Below are 12,980 nucleotides of genomic sequence, written 5' to 3' on the forward strand. Positions count from 1 at the left end.
GCCGAGCCCCGATCGCTTCGGATAAACTCGGCACATGTCGGCCCCGACGTCACCGGTACCCGCAGGACCGTAGCACTCGCCCGCGAAAGCTGCGGCCTGCCCCCTGTCCAGCCCCGCGCGTGCAAGAAATTGCGATCATTCTTTCGAACTGCCAGCAATTGTTCACGCGCCGCTACCTTGCACACAGTGCAAATAGCAATGTTTTCGAAATTTGACCAACATCACAAGACGATCCGACGGATTCACTTCACTTTAGAAATTAACACTGAACCTACCCCGAACACCATAAGTGGTTAGTTTACGTTGCCTTATAAAAACGACACGATTCAATTTAGGCCGATTTTTGCTACAAGATGGAAACTTGCCTTGAAACTTGTAAACAATAACTTGACCGACGATGTTAGGTTAGTTTTTAAAAATCCAGTAAACGAGATTTGAGCGTTTAAGCAGTTTCGACACGTTCGTTGGCAACGTTCGTTCGGACAACAGTCTGCACGGTTTTGATGTTCTAACGAATGTATGGAACGTTGTCACATTTCTCACAGAAAATCTCGAAGTCCGTGTATGTACCACGGGTACGCGCTCCAAACGCGTAAAATCAACGTTCTTTATGAAACGTTGGTTGTCAGGCTGCCAGTGTACGCGCGAATTACTGTCGTATTTATTTCGCGGAGTGTCCCTTACCTTGCGACGGGGAAAACTGCGGGAAATCGTGGAAGGTCCGGTGTATTCGTATTGGTTCGAGAACGATCGGCGGTCTACGGCCCTGAATGTTTGTGCAGCTCGGATCTCGGCGAGCGGCGTCGTTGGAGGGGGGCCGTCAACTATGGCCGGCGCAGAAGGCAGGCCACGAAAGAAATGTGGCAGCGCATTTCGCTTAGTACGGACTTAGACTGCTCTAAGTGGCGGTCGTGTACGCCGGTGTCCGAGGACGAGGACGACGACGACGAGGACGACGACGAGGAGGAGGAGGAGGAGGGCGTCGTTTCGAAACGCTTGACAGTAAAGTTCCCAGAGGCTCGCGCGAAGCTCTCCAGCTGCACTCACTGGACCGTGGAACACTCTCGTCCTCTAACGTCGCCTACGCCTTCTTGCGTAAACCGGATGCTCGTGACGGGCGCGCGTTTACGAATTCGGCGGTCGCGACGGAGCCCGATCGGTGGCGGGGGGTGTGAATTCGTAGTAGAGAACGCGGCCAGGCCGAGTGACAACGTTTTGTGACAGTGACACTGGAGTGCCGACAAAGCTGTACGGAGGCTACGTGTCTCGATCGCGCCGACCGTGGACTCCTGTCGGCCCTATGACAGAAAAGGAGGGACACGTGTTCGTAAGTGCGACGAGATTCCCGCGAAAACAACGAACGATAATCGCCGACACCGTGGACCCGGTTGTCGCGTGATATTCAAAACAAGCGAACTCGCGTGTGCGCCCTCGTGTTTGTCGGCGGTGTGTCCCGCGAGAGGGAGATACCGGAATCGAAAGAGAAAGGGGGAGAGCCGAGTGAAAGAGAGAGACGAGAGAGAGAGAGAGAGAGAGTATCGGCCGGAGCAAAAGCGAGAGATACAGAAGGACAGAGAAAGAAGACGGAAGAAAAAGACGAATGCCCGAGGAGTCAGCGGTCTCGCGTATTTACTGTTCCGCGGTGGTACGGAGCTAACCTAAAAACCGATTCCCGGTGTCTCTGTTTTCTGTGTACATCGTCGACGGTCGCAGCACGGTGCGCCGCGGCGCATGCGCAGAACAACTTGTGTGTGCCTCGTGCGCGAATTTCGATTGCCGTGAGAATTGCACCGGCGACGTGTCCCCGGGAGAATCGCGCGGGTAAAATAAGGAGAGAAGACTGTCCGTCGAGATCGAACGTGTGCTGTGAGATGTGTTCAACGAGAAGTTCGTGCGAGCGTTAACGTGCAAAACGTCGGCGGGAGTGAGTGTGAAAAAATCGGTTCTTCTGTCGTGTTTTGTATTCTTGTCGTGCCTCGTGGTTTTCGAAGATTCCGACGACGACGACGACGTCGCGTGGGTTCTCGGCCCGGCGCGAACAGAAGCCGAGGAAAGGGAAAAGCGCGAGTCGAAGATTACGGGCGAAAAAACCGTCGACAAATACATCCCCGGCGGGGAGTAATATTACAAAATAATCATACTGCGAATTGTGACGGAGCGAATGCATGACGGATCATGGTTTCTGCGTCCGGCCCCACAGGGATCCTAGCGGGACGCCCTTCCGGTTCTCAGTGCCATCAAAGTCTCCAGTCCTCGCAGAACGGAAGCACCGGCAAGGCTCATCACGAGAAGCACGGTAAAAGTGTCGAAGACGCGAAACTGCGGCACGAGTCCGATCTCTATATCAGGCCCAGCTGGACGGATGCTGCGATAGCGTTGGATCAACTCGAGAAGGTGAGTTTTGTTTTACTTTCGCAGTGCGATTATCTAACGAGTTTCACCGGTGTACTTGCACTCTATCTAAGTGCATTGTAGCATTACTCTATTAAGATTATTTAGGTACACAGGTTACGTAATGATTTTAATGTGTCACGTTTATTTGTTGAACGTCGCCTTTTGTGTCCGTTTTTCTGACGTTGCTACCTGATTATTATAACAAGATCGTACTCCGTGTAGACTTATTCGTGGAGAAATTCTTATAGCATTCTGTGTAGTATTTTTGTAAGACAGAGAACACGCAGCTTTACCTTTATCCTTTAGTTTACCGAAAAAGTTCCCGAGCTTCATTCAGCGTCAATATTCGTTATGCTTCGTTAAAATTAAATTTCCAAACTACACCAGTGCCGACGTTATTTTCTTTTTTCTTACTTTCATCGCATAAAATGTTTTTAGTGGATGAAGATGAAAGTTTGCATAAAGATCCAGGATATTTCGGTAAATAAACTATCGTGTAGAGAATAAGGTATCGGTTGAAGTCGAGAGTAAAATGTGGGTTAAATGTGTGATACGCACGCGCTATTCGAGTTTATTTGTCAAAATGGGGATAGAGTATGGGGGGAGTCTCGCGGTTAGGCCTGCACGTTTTGCGTGCCGGCGTTCAAATCTCCCGTGGTTTTCCTATCGCCGGGGCATCTAATCGATGAAGTACACGCTCTCTGCGGGTTATACAGGCGTCGGTATCTCCGCGAGGCTGCGGACAGTTACGCTAACTAGACGTAGATAATAGCTTGATCGCACGCCACTTCGTGAGCCCCGCTTTCGGCCGACACTCCGTCGAGATGGGAATATAAATTTGATGCAAATTACGCCGCGGTCCGTCGTAATTGCGCTTGTAGCTTTCTACCGGGTATCGGGATAAATGGGATAATTGCTGACGTTGACATCGCTCTGTCAGCCAAATAAAACGTCCGGCATTGTAACCGTTTCAAACCATTTCTGCTTCAGATTTACAAATCTGCTGATTTAGACGCAACGAAGTTATGTAATTGCACGATTAAGGATGCAAATCTTTCGTTCGCATAACAGTGAATTATGTATATATATATTCTATTATATTAGAATATAATAGAAAGCACATATATTCTATTTGAGTAGAGTAATTATTTCCAAGGTTATACTATTTTATGTTATTTATATATATATATATATATATATATATATATATATATATATATATATAACATATAAAATAGTATAGCCTTGGAAATGATTACTGTACTTAAATAGAATTTGGTAGAACGTCGCGTCAATACATATCAGGCGAGAGAAAAATTGTCAATTTCGAAACTGCCGCAATCGTCGTTGATTTAATAAAGTGCCGAAAATTTAAGTCGCCTAAAATGGATCGCCTTAACAATTGAACCAGAGCACAGCGACTTTGGCGACCTGCTTATCCCGAGCAATTTGTGCAGATAGGATCTACCACTTCCACCGGCGATGAAACATATGTTTCCATCGCGAGAAAGTGGCTCAAGATGAATTTCCAGGAAACAATGGCGAACACAGAAGTTTCCGTATAGAGTCCGAGAAGTACCCTTTTTACGGGCGCCCCTAAGCTTCTCTCTCGCGGCTAGCTGTAAACTTTCACACACGCGGGTGGTCCGGAGACGTGTTTTCGAAGGTGAGAAAGAGAGAGAGAGCGGAGCCGCGGTTCCGAGGGGGCTGAGGAACGGCGAAAGAAAGACAGAAGTACGGTTGAAGTGTGGATCGACGAAGGATCGACTTCCTGCTAAGGAATACACCACCCTCCTTGTTTTCTCTGACACGAACCTTTCGTACGGCTAAAAAAATCCCCCCGAACATAGACGGACCGACGGCGATGGCGACGACGACGACGATGATTGTGATGACGATCTCGAACAGTCTTGCGACACCGAGAGATCGTCCCTTCAGATCTTCCGTCTCGAGTGCCAGGTAAAATGTGCGTGGCACGTGAACGAACCACCAGGCTATATCGCCTTTCCAGCCGGCCTAAATAGGGTGGGGAGCGAGCTTTCGGCGGCCCAGGCCCTTTTCTTTGGCTTTTCTGAGAAAGGTCAGCCCTGCTTGTAGCACGGACACCTTCTGTCGTTGGGTTTCCCTTCGGTGTTGTCTTATTCCCGTTACTGCCACCGTTGAAAACCCTGACGAATCGAAATCATTTATTTAACTCGCCTTATACGACCGGTATTGCATCTATTTCAGTGGGTTAGGATCATGGTGACGTATGTTGCATTTTCAGCGGGTTATGTTTTAAAGTGTAATCTGTACGTGCTAATAGTGTACGATGGATGCAGTTTTAAATTAACTTTCTACTCTAAATAATATTTATAACTGGCTCTGCACAAGAATAACAAGTTTGGATCGGGGTATGTATTTAGGAATTATCGAGGATGCAACGCGGTGACTATTAAAAATTGTTATATGTCGCGTATGAAAATAATTTTTACGTTGTCAGATTTGTTTATATTCAACAATCTGTTATTTAAAAGACTGTTGTACGAGTCACAGGACCTAAAATAAAATGCATAGATACGAATGTTATAGATCAGCAAAACTGTTTTGGATTTAGCGTTCAAATGGCTTCGAGTGCAAAGGGTTAAGAAACTGGTTACTTCAAAAGAGAACTTGGCGGTTTTCTTCTGTACAACCGTCTCAAAAGATCTCCAATTTAGTGCCTCGAGTACGTTGGTCCACGATTCTATTTGTCATCGTGAAAATTGTTGAGGAATTCTCAGCTAACGTGCGAGAGATCTATCAATCGGTCCGCACGGTGCTTTTCATCTCGTTGATCATTCGCGAAGTATGTTCGGAGCACGAGCCTCTGTTCCAGTCGGACGAACACGGGAAACTTTGCGCCGTGGAAACCGCTTGTGACCACCCAGAGGGACTAGCTTCAGCAAGACGTATTCCAAGAACTGACGCTTGATATTATACAGTAGGTAAATATGTGTAAAATATGTACATACCTTCTTCTTGAAGGATCGAGAGCTATTGAACGTAACGAGTTACTTTATTATGATAATACCATACTTTCCACAACGTTGAGTCTGTTAATCTTCACCGAGACTCTATGATTTACGAATCACCGCGGTCTCATTAAGAGAACTTCGAATGACTGCGAATATTCCCCTCGCAGAACAGCAACATATATTACAGAGTTAAATGTCGAGAAGAAAGAAACAAGTGCAGTTTAATGATTTTTTTTTATTTCTACAAATAATGGCTCTTTCGCTAAGTACAACCGTGCAGAGGTGAAAGACGAGCAAAGCGGGTGATTATTGGGCATATTTACCTTCGTTATTAATTAACGAATATTAACGAATCATACCTCTATATACTGTGAACAATTAAAGTCGACGAGAGTGTATGAATATTTAACCTTTCGCGGACGAGTGTCGGCAAATAGCCGCCCAAGTCTTTTTACCGTTTTTTTATTAATTTATTAATTATTAATATAAATTTATTAATTTAACCGTAGGTTCAGAACGAATTTCAGTTCGTCGAGTCAGTCTTTCAGTGTCACTACCAGAGAAACCAGCAAAGTTTTCCACATATTTATAACATTATATTTTATAACATTTTTATTTGATATGCAATACATGTCGTCCACAGCGACGCTCGCCTGTCGAGCGGCTTTGTCCGTAAAGAGTTAAGCTTTGATCAACTAGAATTGTCAAGTTATTGCTTTCGTCGAATTTATATGGAACAAAACGGTGAAAGACCATCATGTTGTTATACAGGGTGTCCCAGATTTTAATGTTCAAACTTTGTCAGTATATTCCATGGCACAAAGTAAGAAAAAAATGTTATGTAAGGTCATATAGAGCTTTATTAAGAAGTTATAACAAAAATTCAGAATAGGAATAGTAATCAACTTGCTGTTACTGTGTTTATTAATACATTTCGAAATGTATTAATAACCGTTGTTGACAATACATGATTGACATCGATCGAAGATTTTTTTATTTTTTATTTTTTTTTAGTTGATTACTATTCCTATTCTGAATTTTTGTTATAACTTCTTAACGAAGCTCTATATGACCTATGTTTACATAACATTTTTTTCTTGCTTTGTGCCATAGAATACACTAACAAAGTTGGAACATTAAAACCTGGGACACGGGAGTCTACCGTACTTTTCCGCTGTTTGATCATCCACTTCCTGTGCCATTGGTCTCTGCCCATCAAACCAGTCGGAACTTTTCCGGCAGTCGAAATTGCACCGGCTTCCAAACTGATTATCTCACCGGGGCCATAATCAATCCTCTTGGCAGCGAACCCTCGCGGTGATCTTCCCCGGGATTCCGTAGAAATACGGTCGTCTAATTGCTCGGAGCGTCTCCGCGGCCGCTAACGCTCGGGAATAAGAAAAGTGACGCGACAGAGCTTCCCGAAGTCTAAAAATACTGTAGCCGGTTGAGTTTGCGAAGCAACTGGAACAGTCGGGCAGCACGGGGGAAGCCGATCGGGATTGGAAGATCGTGGATGTGAGCGGATTACGTGCTGAGGCCGTTCTGCTCGCCACCCAGCGCGACCGGCGCGGCGCGAATAAAGCGAACCGATCCCGGGCCGCTTCTCGCTCTCGTTTTATCGTTTGCGCGATTGCACAATTACGGTGTTACCGGCGGGAGGTGGTGACAGTGGCGGGTGGCGTGTAACCGGGACGGGCAAAAAACGAGCAAATTCGAGGTCGACGGTCCACTTTTCTTGGCCGCCGCGCCGCGCCGTCTCAAAAAGGACAGCGACTCCGCTCGCGCGTTCATGCCGGATGAGTCAGTCCGTCTCACGGGCACTGCCCTTACGATTCCGTGTACGCATACTTGTACACGTGCGCACCTCTTCACCCTCGGGAGACGCAGCCGCACAGGATGCTTCGCGGCGCGGACCGCGATCGGGATGCCGACCGATGCGCGACGATCCTGATATTTTCGACAGCGTTCTCGTCCGTTTCGACCGAGACCTCTACCGCTTTGGGTTGTTAGTTCACCGAGCTAGAGCCGCCTAGATGCCGAATAACAGCTGTGAACCTTCGTGATTGCTTCCATGGCCGAACGTCAGAATGTCTTTGTTGTCGATCGTTTCCTAATCGGAGATTTCGGGGTTCGTGGTTGGCTGCTCCATTTCGTAACTTACCTTACCTCGATCAATTTTTCATGTAATTACTTGCTTGCGTAGGATCATAGGCGCTCTGTCTTATTCCTGAAGGGATCTCTACGATTTTTGTATCCTTTTCAGAAATTTAAAAAAAGAATAAATTGACGAGCTCGACTCGTAGCGGAGATTTCTACCAATAATCTGTTAAATGTTAATGCTGTTCCATTCTTTTAAGTCGTAATAAAATTCCTAATAATTTATTAGAAATAAGAAGGTGTTCTTCTAATCATTGTGACTGCGAAGGAAACGACACGGCAAAGCGTTAAGGTTAATATCGTCGGTAATTGAGAAAGTATAAAATTACTGCGTTGTTGTACGAACGAGAAAGGGCTTCCGAAATGATACACCGTTTCCTTAGATTGGAAATCTAGGCTACACTATAACCTTTCAAGATATTTCAAAGTACAGTAAATCCTCTCTAAGCCTCCTCTCGAGCCTTCCACCTCGTTCTTTTTATAGTTGTTGATAATCGACAACCATAAAAATGAGCCGCGAGGCTCGAATAATCGAATTCTCGAATTGTCCATTTTTGCTTACAAGCTCAAGGAAAATTGGGGAGAATTTACTGTGCATAGATTCAGGCCACAAAATCCAAAAGGTTCGAAGTACTTAAAGAAACTTCGTATACGTCGGTATGCAGAATATTATTCGAGTCACGGAAGACCCCAAGGTACAATTAGAAAGCTGGTAAAAACTTGCATCCGTCGGACTGTTTCTCCAACTTCTTCTTCACTTTATCAGCCACCGATCGATCGACGCTATCAGGCAATTTATTTACGACTGGAAAAGACGTGATTTTTCTTCGGAGTGCAGACCGGAAGTGCGCATGGACCGCTGCATTGCGTGCCACGATTGCTGACTATCGGAGTCAATCGTGTCGCGCGTAGTCGCGAACCTGAGCACGTGTGCATGCATGAATTGTCGCGGGCGTCCGCTTACTCCAATTTGTTTACCGTCCAGGAGAGGATGATTAAGTTACAGGCAACGACCTCGACCTCCTACACAAACTCCACCACACAATCGTTCGCTCATACGTATACGGCGGCGTGCTCATATTTCTCACACGCATTCGGCCAAACAATCTCGTATCCCTGTTATCTTGTTTAAGAGACAATTTCTTTTTAACGATCGGTCGTAACAGTGCAACGTGAGAACCATTCTGCGAAAGCAAATCAAGTTATTAAAATATTTATATCCGTGTGCAACATCGATACACGGCCATTCGAAAAACAACCCGTTACAGAGCTGTAAATCAAAGAACTGTATAAGAAGTTAGGATTTTAACAGCTGCCTCCATCGATTCTCCTGTCAAACGCTTCGATTACACTTTTTAATTTTTCAGATCACAAGAAAGGCAATTTAAGCTTTTAGAATAAATGATATTGTTTATCTTAATTTCACGATGTATCAATGTATATTTTACGGTTCTAGTGATTTCTTCCGTGAATTATATTAATAATAATATATAGTAATAATATAATAATATAATATATATAATATAGTAATATTATAATAATATATATTTAATTATTTATTATATTATAATAATATTATATAATACTATAATAATAGTAATAATAATAATAATGATAATGATAATAATAATAATAATAATAATAATAGCCAATGTAAAATGTAATAGATCTTTATTATCCTGTGGCTTCAACACAACTGAGCATAACTCATAAACGACAAAAACAGCATTTCTTACATAATTATATACCAATTGAAGAATATTTTTTGTGTCAATTTTACGTTTGTACGATATATAATTTAAAGATTTTCCGGCAATTCTTCGCGATCCGTTCGTCATAATATCGGAACAAGAGTGCAGTATCAGCTGTTCGGCGATGACGCCGGTTGGGACGAGCAGATATTCAGCGGAAAGGAGATTCTCGGAAGTCCGAGAACGGCCCGAGGCTAAAGATAACGACAAACTCTCGCGCGGTACTATTTTATAATCGCATCTTAATTTCTGGCAGCTGAAATTCTCCGGTCTGCGAGAGCACAATGCTGTACATTCACGCGTGTTGCGTCGGCCCCGACCGTTCCACTGAGATTAAAGGGCGCCGACACTATGTGTGAGGCTTTTACACTAATAATACCTACGAAAGAGAGGGCCTCGTAAACGTCTAGAGGCTGGAGGCATGCCTCCCCGAGAAAGCACCGCCTTTCCTTGGCGACGCGGGTCGTGTGATATGCCTTGGAGACCGACGCCCGTCCGACGTGATTTTAATGTATAACGCTTAATTATGTTATTTCTGATAATTACACTCTCACGTTGTACACTAACGCTGCGGAATCTTGGGAACACCGCGTTCACCCATGATGTGAAAATTAAAAAATTTTTAATAACGCCTCGGTCTTGAGAGACTACCGCTAATAAAGGAATTCGAGCTGTGAGAATTACCCTAAATCGTGTACGTTGGATGCACTTATGCAGGGTGTAGCGGATAAATGTGGCCACGATTTCTCAGGCATTTTCGACAGTTTGACAAAAAAGTATTTCCAATGATCATTGAAATATAACAATTTTAAAAACTATTGTTTTTCGACTAAACGTCAAGGTCACCTCGACTTTTTTAAATAGCACCCTGTATTTTTGACTTCGTAGGGTAACCCTAAAGAAAAAATTAATTCAACGACCCGCTGTACTAGCGATCTTCGGATGACCTTGACTTCAGCAATTTAGGGTTGAACAGCAAAGGCGTTAATATTGAAAGCTATGCGTCGATGCTACGTTAAAATTAATTATTTTGGTTGCCAGTAGAAGATGTCACTTTGCACCCAAGCTTAGGGGTGCAAAGTGCTTATTTTTCAGTTTGTATAATAGCCTCAATACCTGATGGACTATTGTATGTCAATTTATATACTTGTGTAGAAGAGTTTAAAATTTAAAGATGCAAGAATCGGTTGGTCAGTTTATTTTTCTCACCTATATGTAATTTTCTGTTCATTACAGATACAATGAATGGGTTAGAATAAGTTAGTTAGACATATTTTCCTCGTTGCGAGAAAACAAGGCCTATTATATATATATATGTATATTATCTTTATAATTTATTTCACTTATTCTTCCAACATTTTGGCATGTACACATTACATTCTAACACATACGTTGATATTTTCCGCGTCACTACGATTCTAACCCACTCAAATGAAACGCTATAATATTTCTTTAATATTTGTACTTTCTCAAGCTTCTTAATATTTGTGCGCATAATAATCTAGCAAGGGCCAATGTCATTTTCAAGACTCAATTTCTCAAAGACTGGTTTCTCCAGCTCCCACTTTTTCTTTCTGAAATATAAAGACAGCTTGTGCAACATCTCCAGCGTCTAATGTACTATACCATCAGCAAATCGACTCGGCTACAAAGTTAGGTTTCCCTTAACGACAACGTCATTATCGTTCGAGGCGCATCTCCCGTTCCACGTAACAAGGAATCCTAATGACTCCCGAAGGCTCCAATTCCCTAATTGTCCGTTCCCGAAGAACAAAGTCATACCCGCAAACCCGGCGATGCTTGAGCGATAGCTGGCTGTATCAATCAGGTACTGACCCTACGCAAAGGAGACCCAAAGCTGAAGTGGTTCCAGCGAGCAGTGGGCGGGGGTACCCTTCGGTAGGGATGAAAGGAAACGGGCCGACACAACGTTCCTCGGACTCATCCATTTCGTTCTGACCGATTCCGTCGACGTTCACGCCGGATTTACAACGTCAGCAGTCGTGCAGTGTGTTCCACGTTCGAGGAATTTCTACGCGAAAATCTCCCCTTTATCCCTTTTTGCGGCGTTGTGTCGCTTGCCCAACGAATTCAGGGGTTGCAACAGGGTCCGAGGAAATTGAAAGGTAACCCGGGACGAATGGCACAAAAGCTGTTCGGAAATTGATGGATTTCTCTGTCCCGAGACTGGTGCGAAGCTTCGTCGAATTTTTATTTCTGCAGAAAGTGCTCGTTATTTGCATTAGGAAGTAAACATTGCAGCTGCGATTCAAAGGGGTTCGTTAACATGTTTGAACGGGATTGTAGATCTCTTTGCAAATTCCCATTTTCCATCTGTTTCGTTTCGTTCACTGGATTCCTCATGGTAAAAATGAAGATGTTTTTCGATGGTGCTCCTCCTTGCCGTACCATTTTTTTTTTCAAATTTCGAATGATTCTTGGCAGGAAAAGATAATGTTGAAATGAAAAGATAAAAGATAATCTTGGATTTCAGAAATTTATTGAAATTAAGTTACGGTAGAACTTCGACCAATCGGACCTCCGGTGACTAAATTTTTTACTATTCGAACACGTTTTGTTTCATCGACATTTTTTCTTCGATAGCGAATGTATTTATGGCGCAAACGAGTAGATCAAATGCGCAATAGTAAAAGTAATTAAAGAATTAGAAAATTCTTTATTATTAGTATTAATTTCAGTCTATTAAAATGATTAAGCGTAGGAATTCTAAGTCTACGTAGCTTCAGTATCGTACGATTAATACAGACAATTTTTATTGTGCATAAAAATCTTGAGTCTAATTATTAATATATTGTGATATTGCGTATTATGACGTGCTCCATATCTCAATAATCGACGAAAACAGAATATCGATGAAAACGCATCCGTAGTTGCAAGGAAGAACATATCACATTTCATTCTTCATATTACTAGTGCTTCTTTGATTTTTTTTATCTGGTTCAGTTAAAAACTTTAAGAAAACTAGAGTACTTATTTTTGTTACTCCAAATAATAACAAAATGAAAAAGAAAACAGTACTTTAGCCATTGTACAATGAACCAGTCTATTTAACAAATAAACAAATTTCCAAGTAATTTAATCCAGTTTTAACCCTCTGCACTTGACCGGCGACACCGCTAAAAATTCTTGTATCGCGTTCAAAAATGATCTTTAGATACGCATAAAGTACGCCGAATCGTTCAAAATTGCAATATCACAAATCCGGGAAACTATTTTGAATTTCGGATCGAAGTGGCTTCGAGTGCAAAGCGTTGAAAAAGTTATTGCGTTTTAGAAGGTGTCCGAGTACGTGCTTTTTGCCAGGGGTGTAGTTACGTGAGATTGTAGCGGGAGGTTGCGGACCCTGTTTACCTTCCCCGGAGTATCCCATTCAAGACGAATGCGTTACGCGGCTAAAGGGGTGGTGGTTAGGGGTCTCTCCCGCAGCCTTGCGGCCGCGACATGCGACTCGCCAGACAAACGGATAGGTTCTTGCGGTAGGTACGGCTCGAAAGTGTTGGCAAGAAACTCGATCCGCCTGGCGCTCTAATCGGTCGAAGAATTCCACCGGGCAATGCCTATTCGAAAGGAAAACCTTCCGTCGGGATTCCAGTAGCGAGGTTCCACGTTTGCGCGGCCACGTAGACACCGGGCAAGAAGAACCACCACCGTCGCGGCG

The 12,980-nt window shown here is 43.7% G+C and overlaps 1 protein-coding gene across 1 annotated transcript in view; it reads left to right on the forward strand.

Moving 5' to 3' along the window:
- The first annotated feature begins 714 nt into the window (after positions 1 to 714).
- Positions 715 to 12,980, forward strand: part of ptc (protein patched) — a 77,270-nt gene continuing 65,004 nt past the window's right edge. Inside the window, exon 1 of the mRNA XM_033483796.2 lies at positions 715 to 2,394. Within this exon, the coding sequence (XP_033339687.1) occupies positions 2,176 to 2,394 (219 nt within the window). The 5' untranslated portion in view covers positions 715 to 2,175. The remainder of the gene's footprint in view (positions 2,395 to 12,980) is intronic.

The sequence above is a fragment of the Megalopta genalis genome, chromosome 6, assembly GCF_051020955.1.
Source record: "Megalopta genalis isolate 19385.01 chromosome 6, iyMegGena1_principal, whole genome shotgun sequence".
In the NCBI taxonomy this organism is placed as follows: domain Eukaryota; kingdom Metazoa; phylum Arthropoda; class Insecta; order Hymenoptera; family Halictidae; genus Megalopta; species Megalopta genalis.